At 54.5% G+C, this 23,371-nt stretch overlaps 1 protein-coding gene across 1 annotated transcript in view; it reads right to left on the minus strand.

Moving 5' to 3' along the window:
• Window positions 1-491: 491 nt before the first annotated feature.
• POP1 (POP1 homolog, ribonuclease P/MRP subunit) overlaps window positions 492-23,371 on the minus strand; it is a 39,175-nt gene continuing 16,295 nt past the window's right edge. Inside the window, exons 9-16 of the mRNA XM_063451214.1 lie at window positions 7,714-7,807; window positions 7,123-7,234; window positions 6,530-6,649; window positions 5,865-5,980; window positions 5,506-5,697; window positions 5,060-5,214; window positions 2,750-3,034; window positions 492-1,811 (exon numbers count right to left, since the gene is read on the minus strand). Of these exons, the coding sequence (XP_063307284.1) occupies window positions 1,148-1,811; window positions 2,750-3,034; window positions 5,060-5,214; window positions 5,506-5,697; window positions 5,865-5,980; window positions 6,530-6,649; window positions 7,123-7,234; window positions 7,714-7,807 (1,738 nt within the window). The 3' untranslated portion in view covers window positions 492-1,147. The remainder of the gene's footprint in view (window positions 1,812-2,749; window positions 3,035-5,059; window positions 5,215-5,505; window positions 5,698-5,864; window positions 5,981-6,529; window positions 6,650-7,122; window positions 7,235-7,713; window positions 7,808-23,371) is intronic.

The raw sequence follows: 23,371 nt of genomic DNA on the forward strand, positions 1-23,371 counted from the left end.
TGTGCTGCACTCCCAGAAATGTGCCTTGCTGTGTTTTTCAAAAGATACAGTAAAGAAAGGTGGCACTAAACAAAAGCTTGTTTTCCCCCATCCAAGGGGTTCAAATTCCATTCGTCAATAGCGAGTGGACAAAAGGGAATTTTAAATCCTGATCAGGGATGAATTGCAAGATAATGTCACTTATGGTATCACAATTCTAGTTTACTGATAGATAGATAGATATATATATATATATATTGGTACACACAGACAAAAACACACTAGGGTGCTTGAGTAATTACCAAAAAAAGGTTAATATAAAAAGCAAAAGCTGATCACACAGGATATAAGATGTTATCACCCTCCTCCCATTAACAAAGGTAAATAAAAAGCATATGTGTAACAAAAATATTGCTGTGCATGTAAATGGCTTTATTGAAAATAAAACAGAAAAGTTAACCCAAACATTATAATATTTAGTAATATTTGAATTATTTGCATTCATATATATATCTCCATTAATAAACATAAAAAAATCAGCATCTTTCAAAACATGTGAAAAGAAAATAGTTTAAGTTATATTTTATACAATATTTAAGCATTTTCTATACAAAACAAACTGCGTTCGTTTGTTCTCGGTCACGGCTGTGAAAACGGAGTTATGGCTTAAGGGATAATGGGAGTTGTAATCTCAATAGTTGCGTCTTGGAATGTGCGCTGGCATACACATGTACCCTGTGCCAGTAAAGTACGTTGCTACATGAGAAGCTTCAGATAAAATGGCGATTGTTACCACTGGTGTAAAATATGGGTCTGCACTTCTGATCACTCACAAGTCCCGCATGCTACTATCCCAGCTCCATCTAATTATCTGACACGAGGCAAGCAGGAGATCTGTATCATTCAAAACTCATATAAAATGAACACTTCTTTTTATTACAGACAAAAATTAAATCCTTTATATGTGATGGCACAGGAAGGGAGTTAGGAAAAAAATTGATTTATACCCCTGGTGGCACAGATCGCATCCAGAACCGCAAGATCACTAGGCAAAGAACCGTGCACCTCTCACCTGTAAAAAAAGCTATCTATACCAGGCTGCATGGATGTCATCAGTGGGAGGACCCATTAAATAAATCATGCTCATTACCCCCTTTCTTTGGAGATTTTACATATCAATTAAGAGCTTGGCAAATCGGTGATGTAGGGAGGATGGATTTCTTATTAATACAAGCCCTCTCCTATCTGCTGGCTGGCAGGAAAGCAAATGCGCAAGGCCTGTTAAGCTGACAAACCCTAATGCTTCACCACAACCAACAGTCAAGGAAAAGTTCCCTTGTGTTACAAACCCAATGAGAACTCTGTTACAGTGTGTGGTGAGCTCAGGTAGTGGATCAGGCCACAAGCCAAGCGTTAGGTCATCGTTTTGTAAAGCCTGTTCGCTTGTTATGATTTTCTCAGGATCCTCTTTGTCGTTTGAAGAACAAGCTTTTTTTTGAGCCTTCTCTTTCATCCTCTCCTTTTTAAGTTTCACTACCTTGTTCTTGAAAGAATCACTGTGTTTGGGCTCCTGGGGGCCAGGGAAAGACTTATCTTTGCTCATCTGCAGTAAGTCCTGGTCTGATGGAATGCTGATGAGAGCATGTAGTTCTGGACTGCCTTTAGTCAACATGGACAGTCTGACCCAAACTAGTGACCTTGGGAAGTTTTTCAGAATTGGGTTAATCATACTTGACAATTCAGGTGTTGTGGCTTTTGTAGACTGGCAACCTCTTCTACCTCGGAGAAATGGAGAACAGAATGCAGATAGCTTGTACAGTAGCTTCTTGTCCCTAAAATATACCATACATTTTAAATAAAGTTCATTTCACATGTATGCAAATATTGTATCTACATTTATTTGGAGAGACAGCAATATCTATTTGAAGAGAGAGAGAAAGCAAGAAAAATATCTAACGTGTCAGATCTAAAGATTTAGAAAGAGATAGAACATTAATGTCTTGAGAGAGACATTTACTGGTATTAAACGCTTTGGGTTATTCACTAAAAAATGTCAACTGTTGAAAATTCCAAGTGATTTTCAAATTTTAGGCAAAAACAAATCTACAATAAAAATATAGCAGATTTAGAGATTTTTTTTTTTTTTTAATTCAGCTAATTTTCTTTAAAAGCAGCACATTCTCACACATTTCAATTTAGCGAATAGCGATTTATACCCCTGGTGGCACAGATTGCATCCAGAACCGCAAGATCACTAGGCAAACTCGTAATCTAGTTCAGACAAGGCACTTTAAAAGGAGAGATGGAAACAATGTGTCTTTTAGCAGTGCTGACTGACAGGTGCAAAGGACAAAGCTTATAACAATAAGACAGGGAACTAAGACGGATGTGCCCAGTTGCATGACAAAAAGGTGTCGATTTTTACACGTAATTACAGTATATGACATACTGCTAACTATCCAAAAGCAGGAAGCTAAAAATAAGCAATATATGGTGTAAATTCTAGTAATATTTGAACATGTTTTTATTATATTTTATAAAACAAATATCTAGTGACAGTATATCTTAATTTTAAGTCTTGTACAAATATTAACATTAATATATAAACCCCCATTTTATTTTAACTCCGTGTACGCCATATCAAAGAGTTCAGAGTTCTCAGTACACTACTCAGGGGGTAAATAACTAAACAGCGAAGCCATCAACAAACTTGTTAAACATAGCGAGTCGGAGAATAAGATTTTTTTAAAAAAAAAAAACAATAACAAACCTTAGTACAAGGAATCCATCTCCACATTTTTCTTCTGTCTTTAAAATTGGCTCATTTTCAGCACTGGAAGGACAAGTCTGGACTCCATGTTCTTCTATTGGTTCTGCAGCCTCGGACGCCATCGCTTTAGTTTCCTCTCTGTCAGTGTTTTCCTCTGTACGTCCAATGGATTCTTTGTCAGTTCTGGCTCGGATCTCCCATTCTCTTGTTAGCTGTTCCCAAGGACATCGAAAAGGAGCAAGAATTCCATGCTTAATGAAGTTTGTTCTTTTTGCAGGTGGACGCCTAACATGGGAAAACATACACAATTCTATAGAATTTGATTTTTAATAATGAGGAAGAAATTTCAGGCAGTCTGAATTTTATCAAACGTAGGGCTACTGTAGCATGCAGATCTTTGCCACTAGATGGCTCTGAAGATTCAACAGCACAATCTACCTAGGCAATTGGGTTCAGCATTTTTACAGGTTTTAAAGATCAGATTTCACATCGACATTAAACTAAATAACAAGTAAAAAAAAATAAACACTTTACTGTAGATTGTTAGGGTAGTGTCGAGGTTAAGGTTTGGTGTGTTAGGGCAGTGTAGGGGTTAGTGTTTAGTATAGTGTTTTCAGGTAGTGTCAAGATTCAGGGGTTTACTGTACGTTCAAGTTCTGCCCAAGATTAGCAGAGGCTCTGGGCATCATCTATGTCAACTGAAATTATTAAAATGGCAGCAGATGCCTCTTGAGAGTGTAACCCCTATTAATTATGTAGACGGGGACATGCCTGTCCCAGTTCTGCCCAAGATTAGGGCCTGCAGACTGCACAGAACTGATATATTCGTATATGACAACATCTGTGCATTACGTAGCTTGAAACTACGAGCTGCTGGTTGAAAAAAAATTGTGATTGAAAACCCCTTCCACCTGAAGTCTGTGGATAGTTAATACAATGTTAAACAAAAATCTGCACACCAGTCAAGGTGAAAGGGGTTTTCAATCACATTTTTTTTCCCCACCATAACCTTTTTGGATTTTGCTTCCCAAGCATCAATAGCAAACCAATAACCAACCTCATGCTAATGATTTGCATTAACAATGAAACAGCTGTCCATGAGTGGTTCACTGGCTTTGCATCTTTTCTTAAGTTGTGTTTTAAAACTGTTGTATACAGCATACACAGACTCAAAGGAATCCATGTTTAAAATGGAATAAGGCAAAAATGTGATTCGTTGTTAAACACATTTGCATATGCCCACCCAGAATCCTTTGTGGTTTAACATCACTGCAAATTTGTGATTTCTGTGGGAAAAGCAAGTCTTATGGCTTGACTGGTGTGCAGATTTTTGTTTAACATTGCATTAACTATCCACAGGCTTCAGGTGGAAGGGGTTTTCAATCACATATTTTTACCCACCAGAACCGTGTCCTGAAGAAAGTTCAAAACTGTGAACTGAAACGTTGACCTATTGAATTAAAAACCATTAAATTATTTGCACATGTCCTTGAGTGCTGGCTCTTCTATTGAAGTTGTATTTTTGTGCAGCTGAGCACCGGGCAAAAATATGGAGGTAAGCTGGAGTACAAAACATATATATATATATATATATATATATATATATATATATATATATATATATATATATATATATATATATATATATATATATATATATATTCCCCACCATAACCATTTTGGTTTTTGCTTCAATATATATTTGGGGGGAGTGACTTCAGCAGATTCCAGGTGGGATATCTGAGATCGCTGACCAGAAAAGTGCAGTTCTAAGAACAGCTAAGATACTGTGCAGAACCCTCAGACTCCCAGGCCTCTGGTAGAGGACCCGAGAATGAGGATTTCCAATATGTCATTTTATTGTTAAGTCATGTCACCAAGCATTCACCAATGCCTACTGGCTACCTGGCTGTAAACTCTAATCACCATAACCACTACACTACAATGAGTTACTTGTTCTGGTGGACAGCGTGCCCAGTTAAATCAGCAACCTCTTGTTGATATATTGTGTTCGCCATCCTCATGAGTTTAAATCCCTTTTAAGAATGAAAGCAATGCCATAAAATAGCAGGCATGAGCTACTTAGAAAGAAAAAAACATTCAAATATTACAATTACATTAACTCTGTTGGCTGTATTTTGTTTATAAGTGATTTAAAGAAATGTAGACCTTACTAAAATAAACATTTTACTAGTGTATCATTTTAAACTGTTTCCCAACTAAGGAGTATTATTATTGAACCGCTTAAAAACTTTCCCAAATAAAATCCCTAATGCCAAACACAGAGTTGAATCAGAGAGAGAATGTTACCCTTTATATTTGTCCAGCAAGCAGGTTTCTGTTTCCTTTGCAGACTGAATTCCAGCCAGGCAGTCAGGGACGTCACCAGGAACATATGGAGATCCCATGAACTGTGAACGCTGCAAATCTTGCTGCAAGCCACCTACTCTGAAACCTCTGTAAACCTGAAGATCAGAGAAATGCGGGACGAAGTAGGTTATAGACATGTCAAACAACTGAGCAATTCAGACCATGTGTAGACATTTAACAAGATATAAAATGTCACCAACAGAGTTTATAACTAAACAGGTAATTGTGAAGAAACGACAAAGGAATTATACATTTCAAGTCAAATTAGCTGAATGGAAAATATAGTGTCAACTCCCTTATAAGTCCAGCTTTGTGGCCTAAAATTAGATTTTTTGTTTTCCCTCTAAAGGCAACAAATCCCAGTTTAGTGAATATCCCCAACTTACAAGAGGGATCCAGAAAGCCATACCCCATCCTTTGGGTAGGCAGATGTCCCAGCCACTCGCCCAGCCCGGTCGCTCAGTGCCAGTGACCTTGCCAGGTTGCTGAATTAAAAGAACAGGAATCTTTGATTCATTATCCCCCAGGCTAAGCTGTGAGCCAGGTACCAGCAACTCACTTCTTAAACGGTTAATTTCCTGTAAGAAGAAACAAAAATGTATCGTATACCACAGCATATGTCATTGGAACATATTATTATTACAGCCTACATGTGAATTATTACTAAATGAAAGGTCAGTATTTACTTCTGCTGAAATCATTATACAGGTTTGGTGCAAAATATTCAGAAAAGTAAAATGATAACCTGGTCAGAGATCTTCCCGTCTGTCACTTTAGAACGTACACTAGAAGACCAAATAAGACTTTGGGTGCATTCCACCGGGAAGCCATCCATTCTTAAGGATTTGACTTGTTCTACATCTAAAGAAGGATTAAGCAGAACATCAACAATGCAAAATAAAAAAGGCTATAGGGGTTCTAAGCTGCTCTTGATCAGTATTAACAAACAGGTCACATTGTAGAAACATCTCCTCCTTGAGCACAGGACAGTCAATTGCTTCCTCTGGAAAATATGTCCCAACATTCTGGGCTGTGACTGTTCGAGTAGGTCCCAGGCTAGACAGAGAATGTGTTACATCAGTGTAATTTATGGAAGATTAGAACCTCACACCAACAGAAAGGCTCCATTCAAGTTTTGCATTCTAGAAAAATGTACACATAACTAAGTAAGCCACATACATTAAACAAGGACCAACTCCAAGATAAAGAAAGATAAGCTTATATCACTAAAATGTCACAGTGCAACGCTAAAACCACAAACCGCTTAGTTGGCCTCCCCAGGATTTGAACCTGGATCATCTGTATTGCAAGACAGAGGCTCCCATTGAGCACAAGACCAGCAGCAGCAAACCTGCCCTTTCCTACACTCTGGAATAAAAATTTAACTTCAAAGAAACATCAGGTGTTCACCTTTGTATTTTTCTAGATTTGGCACTGCCTTTGTCTTCTGTTTAGGTAAGTTGAGCCGTGGATCTCCCACTGTAAGGCCAAGAATGGTACCAGGTGGAACTTGTGCTGGAGAATCTAATGCTTTAGAAAAAGAGAACATGGGTAGGTGGTCTAAAAAGCAAGTCAATGTCATACAAAGGAATGTGTGTCAACGGGAAAGATTTCCCTTAACAAATACATGTCCTGGTTACAACCGAACGTATTCTAAATAGACATACTTCAATGTAACCCCAAATAGATGATCACATTAACAGATCATTCGTACAAACTTTCTAAAATGATCTACTATTTTGAGATAGATATTAAATCTCTTATTAAAATAATTTGTCTCTAAGAATTCACAGAAAAAAAAATGAATTTGTCCTACTGATTCTATTAATGTCTGCTTGCCAGTTACCCTCTGTGAGTGACTATGCATGTAATAATGAAAACGGTCAATCGAAGTGAAACCCAGCTCTAAACCCAACACGAAGTGGCAGCCAATTTACCTGACAAAATGATACATATATTTTATAGAGCTGCTCTAAATTCCAGGAAATTTTATATAAAAGTACCTTGCAACAATTGGAACACGGACTCTTGGTGACTGTGCAGATTGACATTATTTTCATCCCTGCAAAAATCCAGCCACCAGTTATGAGGTCCACCTTCAGGAACTTCCACTCCCTAGTTAATAAACAAAAATACAGCTTGAAGATATATGGACTTAGATAAAGGGTACAAAGAATGTTGAGTAATGAATGCCGAGCAATTAATGTTATGTACTAATTATATGGTTTTTAAATACACGTCCATTACGGTTAACTGTGTTGCATTAAACGCAGTCTACCCATTATACTGAATAACACGGACACACTTTTTGTTTTGAAGCCGATATGAGGTGTAGATGCAATTCTCAACATTCCACTAACAAAACCTTTGATTTAATATTTTTATAATATTATAATATAATATTTCAAAATATCAAACAAACAGTATATTTTTTTTATGTATATATATATATATATATATATATATTAAAATATGAAATATGTTTAGAAGTTTATCCAAAACTATTAAGTCATTTGAAAAGCTTATCCGAAAACGTTAGATCGAGGCCTAAACAATTATGAGAGAGGGGTAAACAAAAGGGTTCTTGACCTTACCGTATGGAGAGGGGCAGCTCGAAGAACTTCTGTGAGGACAGAATGCGAGAGAGGGCCAACCAGCCGATAACGGACAATTTCCATAGTCAGATCACTGAAAGAAAGAAAAAAACTCGTCACTACAGCTTTATTTGCTTAAAATATATATTTCTTAAATTGAGAATATAAAAGAATATAGGCATAGTTTGCACGTCCAGTTACAACAAATCAGTAGTTTTGTGCATAGAATGCTGTACAGGGATACCTAAACATTTAAATTATGCATATTGCTTTGACAACAATACCTGACAATTCCTGAAGGGCAAATATAACGTTTGTAACATATAGCAGTTATGGTGCAGAATTGATCAAACACTCATCTGACCAAAAATTATTAAAAAAAAAATTCTCAAAATGCCATCAGAATGTGAATATTAAGTCTATATATGATCATAATGCAGGAACACAGTAACTGACGCATTTTGTTTAGCTTTGCTACATGTAAACACAGACAGTGAGGGGGATGTCAGGGATAGATGAGGCACTCATTCTCATCACTCTATGCTTCCAGATCGAACAGGATGAGAAGGGGATCCAAACAGGGATCTGAACAGGAAACAATTTGTCACAGACTTTAAGACCCATCATATGAAGGCGATTGTCTGCTCTAGGGGTTTTAAAAAAATAAATAAATAAAAGTATGCTGTACTGAGGAGGTTTTTTTAGGGCAAATGGCATAAGTTTACAGTTGCCTAGAGACCTCCAGAGACTACTTGATTAAAGGTAGACAAGTCCCCCTTTATAATAAATGTTGATTTGGCTGATTACTTTGGTAACAGGGCTCACCCATATGGAAAATAAGACCAAAAAAAGTGCATTTTAAATTTTAAATTGCAGAAGGCACCATTTAGCTCCTTCAATAAACTCTTTGGCTATTCAGTCTCATCGTGAAATGTTGTCCTCAGACTCGCTTGAGCTATAAACCAAGGTAATGAACCGCCCCACCACTAGACTATACAGGGAGTGCAGAATTATTAGGCAAGTTGTATTTTTGAGGATTAATTTTATTATTGAACAACAACCATGTGCTCAATGAACCCACAAAACTCATTAATATCAAAGCTGAATATTTTTGGAAGTAGTTTTTAGTTTGTTTTTAGTTATAGCTATTTTAGGGGGATATCTGTGTGTGCAGGTGACTATTACTGTGCATAATTATTAGGCAACTTAACAAAAAACAAATATATACCCATTTCAATTATTTATTTTTACCAGTGAAACCAATATAACATCTCAACATTCACAAATATACATTTCTGACATTCAAAAACATAACAAAAACAAATCAGTGACCAATATAGCCACCTTTCTTTGCAAGGACACTCAAAAGCCTGCCATCCATGGATTCTGTCAGTGTTTTGATCTGTTCACCATCAACATTGCATGCAGCAGCAACTACAGCCTCCCAGACACTGTTCAGAGAGGTGTACTGTTTTCCCTCCTTGTAAATCTCACATTTGATGATGGACCACAGGTTCTCAATGGGGTTCAGATCAGGTGAACAAGGAGGCCATGTCATTAGATTTTCTTCTTTTATACCCTTTCTTGCCAGCCACGCTGTGGAGTACTTGGACGCGTGTGATGGAGCATTGTCCTGCATGAAAATCATGTTTCTCTTGAAGGATGCAGACTTCTTCCTGTATCACTGCTTGAAGGTGTCTTCCAGAAACTGGCAGTAGGACTGGGAGTTGAGCTTGACTCCATCCTCAACCCGAAAAGGCCCCACAAGCTCATCTTTGATGTTACCAGCCCAAACCAGTACTCCACCTCCACCTTGCTGGCGTCTGAGTCGGACTGGAGCTCTCTGCCCTTTACCAATCCATCCATCTGGCCCATCAAGACTCACTCTCATTACATCAGTCCATAAAACCTTAGAAAAATCAGTCTTGAGATATTTCTTGGCCCAGTCTTGACGTTTCAGCTTGTATGTCTTGTTCAGTGGTGGTCGTCTTTCAGCCTTTCTTACCTTGGCCATGTCTCGGAGTATTGCACACCTTGTGCTTTTGGGCACTCCAGTGATGTTGCAGCTCTGAAATATGGCCAAACTGGTGGCAAGTGGCATCTTGGCAGCTGCACGCTTGACTTTTCTCAGTTCATGGGCAGTTATTTTGCGCCTTGGTTTCTCCACACGCTTCTTGCGACCCTGTTGACTCTTTTGAATGAAACGCTTGATTGTTCGATGATCACGCTTCAGAAGCTTTGCAATTTTAAGAGTGCTGCATCCCTCTGCAAGATATCTCACTATTTTTGACTTTTCTGAGCCTGTCAAGTCCTTCTTTTGACCCATTTTGCCAAAGGAAAGGAAGTTGCCTAATAATTATGCACACCTGATATAGGGTGTTGATGTCATTAGACCACAGCCCTTCTCATTACAGAGATGCACATCACCTAATATGCTTAATTGGTAGTAGGCTTTCGAGCCTATACAGCTTGGAGTAAGACAACATGCATAAAGAGGATGATGTGGTCAAAATACTCATTTGCCTAATAATTCTGCACTCCCTGTACAAGTAAGGGTTAACCCTTTATTTTACAGCTGGGGAGGAGACTCTCCAACACTTCAGTATCATAAACACATGCATTCGTTAGAAATGGTAAGAGCAAGAAAATAAATAGGAAACCATTTACAAGTGGGCTGTAACATTTAAGAGAGGAGGTAGATATGTGTACAGACATCGCAGCTTTGGCTGAACTTAATGGCAGCATATTACATGCGATATATGTTTTTATATTGGTTAGTATTGATGTCGCGAACATAAAATTTTCCGTTTGCGAACGGCGAACGTGAACTTCCGCAAATGTTCGCAAACGGGCGAACCGCCATAGACTTCAATAGGCAGGCAAATGTTAAACCCACAGGGACTCTTTCTGGCCACAATAGTGATGTAAAAGTTGTTTCAAGGAAACTAACACCTGGACTGTGGCATGCCGGAGGGGGATCCATGGCAAAACTCCCATGGAAAATTACATAGTTGATGGAGAGGATGGTGGTGAGAATGGTGATGCTGAGGCTGAGGGTATTGGGGAGGGTGGTGAGGCTGAGGGTATTGGGGAGGGTGGTGAGGCTGAGGGTATTGGGGAGGGTGGTGAGGCTGAGGGTATTGGGGAGGGTGGTGAGGCTGAGGGTATTGGGGAGGGTGGTGAGGCTGAGGGTATTGGGGAGGGTGGTGAGGCTGAGGGTATTGGGGAGGGTGGTGAGGCTGAGGGGGGTGGGGGTGGTGAGGCTGAGGGGGGTGAGGCTGAGGGGGGTGAGGCTGAGGGGGGTGAGGCTGAGGGGGGTGAGGCTGAGGGGGGTGAGGCTGAGGGGGGTGAGGCTGAGGGGGGTGAGGCTGAGGGGGGTGAGGCTGAGGGGGGTGAGGCTGAGGGGGGTGAGGCTGAGGGGGGTGAGGCTGAGGGGGGCGAGGGGATGAGGCTGAGGGGGGCGAGGGGATGAGGCTGAGGGGGGCGAGGGGATGAGGCTGAGGGGGGCGAGGGGATGAGGCTGAGGGGGGCGAGGGGATGAGGCTGAGGGGGGCAAGGGGATGAGGCTGAGGGGGGCGAGGGGATGAGGCTGAGGGGGGCGAGGGGATGAGGCTGAGGGGGGCGAGGGGATGAGGCTGAGGGGATGAGGCTGAGGGGGGCGAGGGGATGAGGCTGAGGGGGGCGAGGGGGGCGAGGGGGTGAGGCTGAGGGGGGCGAGGGGATGAGGCTGAGGGGATGAGGCTGAGGGGGGCGAGGGGATGAGGCTGAGGGGGGCGAGGGGGGCGAGGGGGTGAGGCTGAGGGGGGCGAGGGGATGAGGCTGAGGGGATGAGGCTGAGGGGGGCGAGGGGATGAGGCTGAGGGGGGCGAGGGGATGAGGCTGAGGGGGGCGAGGGGATGAGGCTGAGGGGATGAGGCTGAGGGGGGCGAGGGGATGAGGCTGAGGGGGGCGAGGGGATGAGGCTGAGGGGATGAGGCTGAGGGGATGAGGCTGAGGGGATGAGGCTGAGGGGGGCGAGGGGATGAGGCTGAGGGGGGCGAGGGGATGAGGCTGAGGGGATGAGGCTGAGGGGGGCGAGGGGATGAGGCTGAGGGGGGCGAGGGGATGAGGCTGAGGGGGGCGAGGGGATGAGGCTGAGGGGGGCGAGGGGATGAGGCTGAGGGGGGCGAGGGGATGAGGCTGAGGGGGGCGAGGGGATGAGGCTGAGGGGATGAGGCTGAGGGGATGAGGCTGAGGGGATGAGGCTGAGGGGATGAGGCTGAGGGGATGAGGCTGAGGGGATGAGGCTGAGGGGATGAGGCTGAGGGGATGAGGCTGAGGGGATGAGGCTGAGGGGATGAGGCTGAGGGGATGAGGCTGAGGGGATGAGGCTGAGGGGGGCGAGGGGATGAGGCTGAGGGGGGCGAGGGGATGAGGCTGAGGGGGGCGAGGGGATGAGGCTGAGGGGGGCGAGGGGATGAGGCTGAGGGGGGCGAGGGGATGAGGCTGAGGGGGGCGAGGGGATGAGGCTGAGGGGGGCGAGGGGATGAGGCTGAGGGGGGCGAGGGGATGAGGCTGAGGGGGGCGAGGGGATGAGGCTGAGGGGGGCGAGGGGATGAGGCTGAGGGGGGCGAGGGGATGAGGCTGAGGGGATGAGGCTGAGGGGGGCGAGGGGATGAGGCTGAGGGGGGCGAGGGGATGAGGCTGAGGGGGGCGAGGGGATGAGGCTGAGGGGGGCGAGGGGATGAGGCTGAGGGGGGCGAGGGGATGAGGCTGAGGGGGGCGAGGGGATGAGGCTGAGGGGGGCGAGGGGATGAGGCTGAGGGGGGCGAGGGGATGAGGCTGAGGGGGGCGAGGGGATGAGGCTGAGGGGGGCGAGGGGATGAGGCTGAGGGGGGCGAGGGGATGAGGCTGAGGGGGGCGAGGGGATGAGGCTGAGGGGGGCGAGGGGATGAGGCTGAGGGGGGCGAGGGGATGAGGCTGAGGGGGGCGAGGGGATGAGGCTGAGGGGGGCGAGGGGATGAGGCTGAGGGGGGCGAGGGGATGAGGCTGAGGGGGGCGAGGGGATGAGGCTGAGGGGGGCGAGGGGATGAGGCTGAGGGGGGCGAGGGGATGAGGCTGAGGGGGGCGAGGGGATGAGGCTGAGGGGGGCGAGGGGATGAGGCTGAGGGGGGCGAGGGGATGAGGCTGAGGGGATGAGGCTGAGGGGGGCGAGGGGATGAGGCTGAGGGGGGCGAGGGGATGAGGCTGAGGGGGGCGAGGGGATGAGGCTGAGGGGGGCGAGGGGATGAGGCTGAGGGGGGCGAGGGGATGAGGCTGAGGGGATGAGGCTGAGGGGATGAGGCTGAGGGGGGCGAGGGGATGAGGCTGAGGGGGGCGAGGGGATGAGGCTGAGGGGGGCGAGGGGATGAGGCTGAGGGGGGTGAGGGGATGAGGCTGAGGGGGGCGAGGGGATGAGGCTGAGGGGGGCGAGGGGATGAGGCTGAGGGGGGCGAGGGGATGAGGCTGAGGGGGGCGAGGGGATGAGGCTGAGGGGATGAGGCTGAGGGGGGCGAGGGGATGAGGCTGAGTGGGGCGAGGGGATGAGGCTGAGGGGGGCGAGGGGATGAGGCTGAGGGGATGAGGCTGAGGGGGGCGAGGGGATGAGGCTGAGGGGGGCGAGGGGATGAGGCTGAGGGGGGCGAGGGGATGAGGCTGAGGGGGGCGAGGGGATGAGGCTGAGGGGGGCGAGGGGATGAGGCTGAGGGGGGCGAGGGGATGAGGCTGAGGGGGGCGAGGGGATGAGGCTGAGGGGGGCGAGGGGATGAGGCTGAGGGGGGCGAGGGGATGAGGCTGAGGGGGGCGAGGGGATGAGGCTGAGGGGGGCGAGGGGACGAGGCTGAGGGGGGCGAGGGGACGAGGCTGAGGGGGGCGAGGGGACGAGGCTGAGGGGGGCGAGGGGACGAGGCTGAGGGGGGCGAGGGGACGAGGCTGAGGGGGGCGAGGGGATGAGGCTGAGGGGGGCGAGGGGACGAGGCTGAGGGGGGCGAGGGGACGAGGCTGAGGGGGGCGAGGGGACGAGGCTGAGGGGGGCGAGGGGACGAGGCTGAGGGGGGCGAGGGGACGAGGCTGAGGGGGGCGAGGGGACGAGGCTGAGGGGGGCGAGGGGGGTGATGCTGCGGGTGGTTGGGTGATGCTGAGGGTGGCGAGGATGGTGAGGGTGGTTATGCTGAGGGTGGTGAGGGAGGGTGATGCTGAGGGTGGTGAGGCTGAGGGTATTGGGGAGGGTGGTGAGGCTGAGGGGGGTGAGGGGGTGAGGCTGAGGGGGGTGAGGCGGTGAGGCTGAGGGGGTGAGGCTGAGGGGGGGGTGGGGGGTGAGGCTGAGGGGGGGGTGGGGGGTGAGGCTGAGGGGGGGGTGAGGCTGAGGGGGGGGTGGGGGGTGAGGCTGAGGGGGGGTGGGGGATGAGGTTGAGGGGGGCGAGGGGATGAGGCTGAGGGGGGCGAGGGGATGAGGCTGAGGGGGGCGAGGGGATGAGGCTGAGGGGGGCGAGGGGATGAGGCTGAGGGGGGCGAGGGGAGGAGGCTGAGGGGGGCGAGGGGAGGAGGCTGAGGGGGGCGAGGGGACGAGGCTGAGGGGGGCGAGGGGACGAGGCTGAGGGGGGCGAGGGGACGAGGCTGAGGGGGGCGAGGGGACGAGGCTGAGGGGGGCGAGGGGACGAGGCTGAGGGGGGCGAGGGGACGAGGCTGAGGGGGGCGAGGGGACGAGGCTGAGGGGGGCGAGGGGACGAGGCTGAGGGGGGCGAGGGGACGAGGCTGAGGGGGGCGAGGGGACGAGGCTGAGGGGGGCGAGGGGGGTGATGCTGCGGGTGGTTGGGTGATGCTGAGGGTGGCGAGGATGGTGAGGGTGGTTATGCTGAGGGTGGTGAGGGAGGGTGATGCCGAGGGTGGTGAGGCTGAGGGTATTGGGGAGGGTGGTGAGGCTGAGGGGGGTGAGGGGGTGAGGCTGAGGGGGGTGAGGCGGTGAGGCTGAGGGGGTGAGGCTGAGGGGGGGGTGGGGGGTGAGGCTGAGGGGGGGTGGGGGGTGAGGCTGAGGGGGGGGTGGGGGGTGAGGCTGAGGGGGGGTGAGGCTGAGGGGGGGGTGGGGGGTGAGGCTGAGGGGGGGTGGGGGGTGAGGCTGAGGGGGGGTGGGGGGTGAGGCTGAGGGGGGCGAGGGGATGAGGCTGAGGGGGGCGAGGGGATGAGGCTGAGGGGGGCGAGGGGATGAGGCTGAGGGGGGCGAGGGGATGAGGCTGAGGGGGGCGAGGGGATGAGGCTGAGGGGGGCGAGGGGATGAGGCTGAGGGGGGCGAGGGGATGAGGCTGAGGGGGGCGAGGGGATGAGGCTGAGGGGGGCGAGGGGATGAGGCTGAGGGGGGCGAGGGGATGAGGCTGAGGGGGGCGAGGGGATGAGGCTGAGGGGGGCGAGGGGATGAGGCTGAGGGGGGCGAGGGGATGAGGCTGAGGGGGGCGAGGGGACGAGGCTGAGGGGGGCGAGGGGACGAGGCTGAGGGGGGCGAGGGGACGAGGCTGAGGGGGGCGAGGGGGGTGATGCTGCGGGTGGTTGGGTGATGCTGAGGGTGGCGAGGATGGTGAGGGTGGTTATGCTGAGGGTGGTGAGGGAGGGTGATGCTGAGGGTGGTGAGGCTGAGGGTATTGGGGAGGGTGGTGAGGCTGAGGGTATTGGGGAGGGTGGTGAGGCTGAGGGGGGTGAGGCGGTGAGGCTGAGGGGGTGAGGCTGAGGGGGGGGTGGGGGGTGAGGCTGAGGGGGGGTGAGGCTGAGGGGGGGGTGGGGGGTGAGGCTGAGGGGGGCGAGGGGATGAGGCTGAGGGGGGCGAGGGGGTGAGGCTGAGGGGGGCGAGGGGGTGAGGCTGAGGGGGGCGAGGGGATGAGGCTGAGGGGGGCGAGGGGATGAGGCTGAGGGGGGCGAGGGGATGAGGCTGAGGGGGGCGAGGGGATGAGGCTGAGGGGGGCGAGGGGATGAGGCTGAGGGGGGCGAGGGGATGAGGCTGAGGGGGGCGAGGGGATGAGGCTGAGGGGGGCGAGGGGATGAGGCTGAGGGGGGCGAGGGGATGAGGCTGAGGGGGGCGAGGGGATGAGGCTGAGGGGGGCGAGGGGATGAGGCTGAGGGGGGCGAGGGGATGAGGCTGAGGGGGGCGAGGGGATGAGGCTGAGGGGGGCGAGGGGATGAGGCTGAGGGGGGCGAGGGGATGAGGCTGAGGGGGGCGAGGGGATGAGGCTGAGGGGGGCGAGGGGATGAGGCTGAGGGGGGCGAGGGGATGAGGCTGAGGGGGGCGAGGGGATGAGGCTGAGGGGGGCGAGGGGATGAGGCTGAGGGGGGCGAGGGGATGAGGCTGAGGGGGGCGAGGGGATGAGGCTGAGGGGGGCGAGGGGATGAGGCTGAGGGGGGCGAGGGGATGAGGCTGAGGGGGGCGAGGGGATGAGGCTGAGGGGGGCGAGGGGATGAGGCTGAGGGGGGCGAGGGGATGAGGCTGAGGGGGGCGAGGGGATGAGGCTGAGGGGGGCGAGGGGATGAGGCTGAGGGGGGCGAGGGGATGAGGCTGAGGGGGGCGAGGGGATGAGGCTGAGGGGGGCGAGGGGATGAGGCTGAGGGGGGCGAGGGGATGAGGCTGAGGGGGGCGAGGGGATGAGGCTGAGGGGGGCGAGGGGATGAGGCTGAGGGGGGCGAGGGGATGAGGCTGAGGGGGGCGAGGGGATGAGGCTGAGGGGGGCGAGGGGATGAGGCTGAGGGGGGCGAGGGGATGAGGCTGAGGGGGGCGAGGGGATGAGGCTGAGGGGGGCGAGGGGATGAGGCTGAGGGGGGCGAGGGGATGAGGCTGAGGGGGGCGAGGGGATGAGGCTGAGGGGGGCGAGGGGATGAGGCTGAGGGGGGCGAGGGGATGAGGCTGAGGGGGGCGAGGGGATGAGGCTGAGGGGGGCGAGGGGATGAGGCTGAGGGGGGCGAGGGGATGAGGCTGAGGGGGGCGAGGGGATGAGGCTGAGGGGGGCGAGGGGATGAGGCTGAGGGGGGCGAGGGGATGAGGCTGAGGGGGGCGAGGGGATGAGGCTGAGGGGGGCGAGGGGATGAGGCTGAGGGGGGCGAGGGGATGAGGCTGAGGGGGGCGAGGGGATGAGGCTGAGGGGGGCGAGGGGATGAGGCTGAGGGGGGCGAGGGGATGAGGCTGAGGGGGGCGAGGGGATGAGGCTGAGGGGGGCGAGGGGATGAGGCTGAGGGGGGCGAGGGGATGAGGCTGAGGGGGGCGAGGGGATGAGGCTGAGGGGGGCGAGGGGATGAGGCTGAGGGGGGCGAGGGGATGAGGCTGAGGGGGGCGAGGGGATGAGGCTGAGGGGGGCGAGGGGATGAGGCTGAGGGGGGCGAGGGGATGAGGCTGAGGGGGGCGAGGGGATGAGGCTGAGGGGGGCGAGGGGATGAGGCTGAGGGGGGCGAGGGGATGAGGCTGAGGGGGGCGAGGGGATGAGGCTGAGGGGGGCGAGGGGATGAGGCTGAGGGGGGCGAGGGGATGAGGCTGAGGGGGGCGAGGGGATGAGGCTGAGGGGGGCGAGGGGATGAGGCTGAGGGGGGCGAGGGGATGAGGCTGAGGGGGGCGAGGGGATGAGGCTGAGGGGGGCGAGGGGATGAGGCTGAGGGGGGCGAGGGGATGAGGCTGAGGGGGGCGAGGGGATGAGGCTGAGGGGGGCGAGGGGATGAGGCTGAGGGGGGCGAGGGGATGAGGCTGAGGGGGGCGAGGGGATGAGGCTGAGGGGGGCGAGGGGATGAGGCTGAGGGGGGCGAGGGGATGAGGCTGAGGGGGGCGAGGGGATGAGGCTGAGGGGGGCGAGGGGATGAGGCTGAGGGGGGCGAGGGGATGAGGCTGAGGGGGGCGAGGGGATGAGGCTGAGGGGGGCGAGGGGATGAGGCTGAGGGGGGCGAGGGGATGAGGCTGAGGGGGGCGAGGGGATGAGGCTGAGGGGGGCGAGGGGATGAGGCTGAGGGGGGCGAGGGGATGAGGCTGAGGGGGGCGAGGGGATGAGGCTGAGGGGGGCGAGGGGATGAGGCTGAGGGGGGCGAGGGGATGAGGCTGAGGGGGGCGAGGGGATGAGGCTGAGGGGGGCGAGGGGATGAGGCTGAGGGGGGCGAGGGGATGAGGCTGAGGGGGGCGAGGGGATGAGGCTGAGGGGGGCGAGGGGATGAGGCTGAGGGGGGCGAGGGGGGCGAGGGGATGAGGCTGAGGGGGGCGAGGGGATGAGGCTGAGGGGGGCGAGGGGATGAGGCTGAGGGGGGCGAGGGGATGAGGCTGAGGGGGGCGAGGGGATGAGGCTGAGGGGGGCGAGGGGATGAGGCTGAGGGGGGCGAGGGGATGAGGCTGAGGGGGGCGAGGGGATGAGGCTGAGGGGGGCGAGGGGATGAGGCTGAGGGGGGCGAGGGGGGTGATGCTGCGGGTGGTTGGGTGATGCTGAGGGTGGCGAGGATGGTGAGGGTGGTTATGCTGAGGGTGGTGAGGGAGGGTGATGCTGAGGGTGGTGAGGCTGAGGGTATTGGGGAGGGTGGTGAGGCTGAGGGGGGTGAGGCGGTGAGGCTGAGGGGGTGAGGCTGAGGGGGGGGTGGGGGGTGAGGCTGAGGGGGGGGTGGGGGGTGAGGCTGAGGGGGGGGTGAGGCTGAGGGGGGGGTGGGGGGTGAGGCTGAGGGGGGGTGGGGGATGAGGTTGAGGGGGGTGAGGGGATGAAGCTGAGGAGGGTGAGGGGATGAAGCTGAGGAGGGTGAGGGGATGAAGCTGAGGGGGGTGAGGGGATGAGGCTGAGGGGGGTGAGGGGATGAGGCTGAGGGGGGTGAGGGGATGAGGCTGAGGGGGGTGAGGGGATGAGGCTGAGGGGGGTGAGGGGATGAGGCTGAGGGGGGTGAGGGGATGAGGCTGAGGGGGGTGAGGGGATGAGGCTGAGGGGGGGCGAGGGGATGAGGCTGAGGGGGGCGAGGATGGTGAGGGTGGTTATGCTGAGGGTGGTGAGGCTGAGGGTGGTGAGGGGGTGAGGCTGAGGGTGGTGAGGGGGTGAGGCTGAGGGTGGTGAGGGGGTGAGGCTGAGGGTGGTGAGGGGGTGAGGCTGAGGGTGGTGAGGGGGTGAGGCTGAGGGTGGTGAGGGGGTGAGGCTGAGGGTGGTGAGGGGGTGAGGCTGAGGGTGGTGAGGGGGTAAGGCTGAGGGTGGTGAGGGGGTGAGGCTGAGGGTGGTGAGGGGGTGAGGCTGAGGGTGGTGAGGGGGTGAGGCTGAGGGTGGTGAGGGGGTGAGGCTGAGGGTGGTGAGGGGGTGAGGCTGAGGGTGGTGAGGCTGAGGGTGGTGGGGAGGGTGGGGAGGCTGAGGGTATTGGGGAGGGTGGGGAGGCTGAGGGTAGGGAGGCTGAGGGTATTGGGGAGGGTGGGGAGGCTGAGGGTATTGGGGAGGGTGGGGAGGCTGAGGGTATTGGGGAGGGTGGGGAGGCTGAGGGTATTGGGGAGGCTGAGGGTATTGGGGAGGGTGGGGAGGCTGAGGGTATTGGGGAGGGTGGGGAGGCTGAGGGTATTGGGGAGGGTGGGGAGGCTGAGGGTATTGGGGAGGCTGAGGGTATTGGGGAGGCTGAGGGTATTGGGGAGGCTGAGGGTATTGGGGAGGCTGAGGGTATTGGGGAGGGTGGGGAGGCTGAGGGTATTGGGGAGGGTGGGGAGGCTGAGGGTATTGGGGAGGGTGGGGAGGCTGAGGGTATTGGGGAGGCTGAGGGTATTGGGGAGGCTGAGGGTATTGGGGAGGCTGAGGGTATTGGGGAGGCTGAGGGTATTGGGGAGGCTGAGGGTATTGGGGAGGCTGAGGGTATTTGGGAGGCTGAGGGTATTGGGGAGGCTGAGGGTATTGGGGAGGCTGAGGGTATTGGGGAGGGTGGGGAGGCTGAGGGTATTGGGGAGGGTGGGGAGGCTGAGGGTATTGGGGAGGGTGGGGAGGCTGAGGGTATTGGGGGGTGCTGAGGGTGGTTGAGGGTGGTGGGGGGGTGCTGAGGGTGGTGGGGGGGTGCTGAGGGTGGTGGGGGGGTGCTGAGGGTGGTGGGGGGGTGCTGAGGGTGGTGGGGGGTGCTGAGGCTGAGGGTGGTGGGGGGTGCTGTGGCTGAGGGTGGTGGGGGGTGCTGTGGCTGAGGGTGGTGGGGGGTGCTGAGGCTGAGGGTTGGGGGGGTGCTGAGGCTGAGGGTTGGAGGGGTGCTGAGGCTGAGGGTTGTGGGGTGCTGAGGCTGAGGGTTGTGGGGTGCTGAGGGTGGTGAGGCTGAGGAGGGTGGTGAGGCTGAAGGTGGTAGGGAGGGTGGTGAGGCTGAGGAGGGTGGTGAGGCTGAAGGTGGTAGGGAGGGTGGTGAGGCTGAGGGTGGTAGGGAGGCTGAAGGTGGTAGGGAGGGTGGTGAGGCTGAGGGTGGTAGGGAGGCTGAGGGTGGTAGGGAGGCTGAAGGTGGTAGGGAGGGTGAAGGTGGTAGGGAGGGCGATGAGGCTGAGGGCGATGAGGCTGAGGGCGATGAGGCTGAGGGCGATGAGGCTGAGGGCGATGAGGCTGAGGGCGATGAGGCTGAGGGCGATGAGGCTGAGGGCGATGAGGCTGAGGGCGATGAGGCTGAGGGCGATGAGGCTGAGGGCGATGAGGCTGAGGGCGATGAGGCTGAGGGCGATGAGGCTGAGGGCGATGAGGCTGAGGGCGATGAGGCTGAGGGCGATGAGGCTGAGGGCGATGAGGCTGAGGGCGATGAGGCTGAGGGCGATGAGGCTGAGGGCGATGAGGCTGAGGGCGATGAGGCTGAGGGCGATGAGGCTGAGGGCGATGAGGCTGAGGGCGATGAGGCTGAGGGCGATGAGGCTGAGGGTGGTGGGGGGTGCTGAGGCTGAGGGTGGTGGGGGGTGCTGTGGCTGAGGGTGGTGGGGGGTGCTGTGGCTGAGGGTGGTGGGGGGTGCTGTGGCTGAGGGTGGTGGGGGGTGCTGTGGCTGAGGGTGGTGGGGGGTGCTGTGGCTGAGGGTGGTGGGGGGTGCTGTGGCTGAGGGTGGTGGGGGGTGCTGTGGCTGAGGGTGGTGGGGGGTGCTGAGGCTGAGGGTGGTGGGGGGTGCTGAGGCTGAGGGTGGTGGGGGGTGGTGAGGCTGAAGGTGGTGGGAGGGTGAGGGTGGTGAGGCTGAAGGTGGTAGGGAGGGTGGTGAGGCTGAGGGTGGTAGGGAGGCTGAAGGTGGTAGGGAGGGTGGTGAGGCTGAGGGTGGTAGGGAGGGTGGTGAGGCTGAGGGTGATGAGGCTGAGGGTGATGAGGCTGAGGGTGATGAGGCTGAGGGCGATGAGGCTGAGGGCGATGAGGCTGAGGGCGATGAGGCTGAGGGCGATGAGGCTGAGGGCGATGAGGCTGAGGGCGATGAGGCTGAGGGCGATGAGGCTGAGGGCGATGAGGCTGAGGGCGATGAGGCTGAGGGCGATGAGGCTGAGGGCGATGAGGCTGAGGGCGATGAGGCTGAGGGCGATGAGGCTGAGGGCGATGAGGCTGAGGGCGATGAGGCTGAGGGCGATGAGGCTGAGGGCGATGAGGCTGAGGGCGATGAGGCTGAGGGCGATGAGGCTGAGGGCGATGAGGCTGAGGGCGATGAGGCTGAGGGCGATGAGGCTGAGGGCGATGAGGCTGAGGGCGATGAGGCTGAGGGCGATGAGGCTGAGGGCGATGAGGCTGAGGGCGATGAGGCTGAGGGTGGTAGGGAGGGTGATGAGGCTGAGGGTGGTAGGGAGGGTGATGAGGCTGAGGGTGGTAGGGAGGGTGATGAGGCTGAGGGTGGTAGGGAGGGTGATGAGGCTGAGGGTGATGAGGCTGAGGGTGGTAGGGAGGGTGATGAGGCTGAGGGTTGGAGGGGTGCTGAGGGTGGTGGGGAGGCTGAGGGTGGTGGGGAGGCTGAGTGTGGTGGGGGGTGAGAGAGCCTACCTTTAGTCCCTGGTGGTCTGAGGCTGAGGGTTGTGGGGTGCTGAGGGTGGTGAGGCTGAGGAGGGTGGGGAGGGTGGCGAGGCTGAGGAGGGTGGCGAGGCTGAGGAGGGTGGCGAGGCTGAGGAGGGTGGCGAGGCTGAGGAGGGTGGCGAGGCTGAGGAGGGTGGCGAGGCTGAGGGTGGTAGGGAGGGTGGCGAGGCTGAGGGTGGTAGGGAGGGTGGTGAGGCTGAGGGTGGTAGGGAGGGTGGTGAGGCTGAGGGTGGTAGGGAGGGTGGTGAGGCTGAGGGTGGTAGGGAGGGTGGTGAGGCTGAGGGTGATGAGGCTGAGGGTGGTAGGGAGGGTGATGAGGCTGAGGGTGGTAGGGAGGGTGATGAGGCTGAGGGTGATGAGGCTGATGAGGCTGAGGGTGGCAGGGAGGGTGATGAGGCTGAGGGTGGCAGGGAGGGTGATGAGGCTGAGGGTGGTAGGGAGGGTGATGAGGCTGAGGGTGGTAGGGAGGGTGATGAGGCTGAGGGTGGTGGGGAGGGTGGTGAGGCTGGCTGAGGGTGGTGGGGAGGCTGAGGGTGGTGGGGAGGCTGAGGGTGGTGGGGGGTGAGAGAGCCTACCTTTAGTCCCTGGTGGTCCAGTGGGCTCCTTAGTGGTCCGGTGGCCACTGCTCCTGGTCTGCAGCTCCGCAGAGACCATCAGAGCGTTGCCGTGGTAAACCGCGGCAACGCTCTGATTGGCCGGTTTTCGCGATACACATGGTCTGCAGCTCTGATCACTGCGGAGCCGCCTAAACCGGCCGCCTAAAACCGCCTAATTAGAGAGCCACCTCTGACGTGCAAGCTACACCCTAAACATGACAGCCATCTTTCACAACAATGTACTGCTATACTACTATACACACCCTCAGTGCAACTAGACATGATATACGCACGTTCAGCTTAGCATGCTCAAATATAACACACTTCTGTCCAAAAAAAAAAAAAAGAATGCAGCTTCAGAATTAATCTAATTTTGTATGCTGTCTAGGAGGTGGGAGGGTCTGCTGCTGATTGGCTGGAATGTGTCTGCTGACTGTGAGGTACAAGGTCAAAGTTTACTCAATGATGACGAATAGGGGGCGGACCGAACATCGCATATGTTCGCCGTCCGTGGCGAACAAGCTATGTTCGCCAGGAACTATTCGCCAGCGAACCGTTCGGGACATCACTATTGGTTAGTAAACTACCCCAGCCATCAAACACAGAGTCAAAGGGCAAAAACATATCGACCGCCATGGATAATCAGTTAATGACAACACACTGCATTAGCTATGATAGCACGTTGGACTTAAAACAGGCTTCCATGTAATAATATTGGATAAGATTTTAAAATTATTCAATATTTTTTTATAAACTTTTAAAATATAATATACAGGGAGTGCAGAATTATTAGGCAAATGAGTATTTTGACCACATCATCCTCTTTATGCATGTTGTCTTACTCCAAGCTGTATAGGCTCGAAAGCCTACTACCAATTAAGCATATTAGGTGATGTGCATCTCTGTAATGAGAAGGGCTGTGGTCTAATGACATCAACACCCTATATCAGGTGTGCATAATTATTAGGCAACTTCCTTTCCTTTGGCAAAATGGGTCAAAAGAAGGACTTGACAGGCTCAGAAAAGTCAAAAATAGTGAGATGCAATAGAGGGATGCAGCACTCTTAAAATTGCAAAGCTTCTAAAGCGTGATCATC

The sequence above is a fragment of the Pelobates fuscus genome, chromosome 4 (assembly GCF_036172605.1).
Source record: "Pelobates fuscus isolate aPelFus1 chromosome 4, aPelFus1.pri, whole genome shotgun sequence".
Classification (NCBI taxonomy): Eukaryota; Metazoa; Chordata; class Amphibia; order Anura; family Pelobatidae; genus Pelobates; species Pelobates fuscus.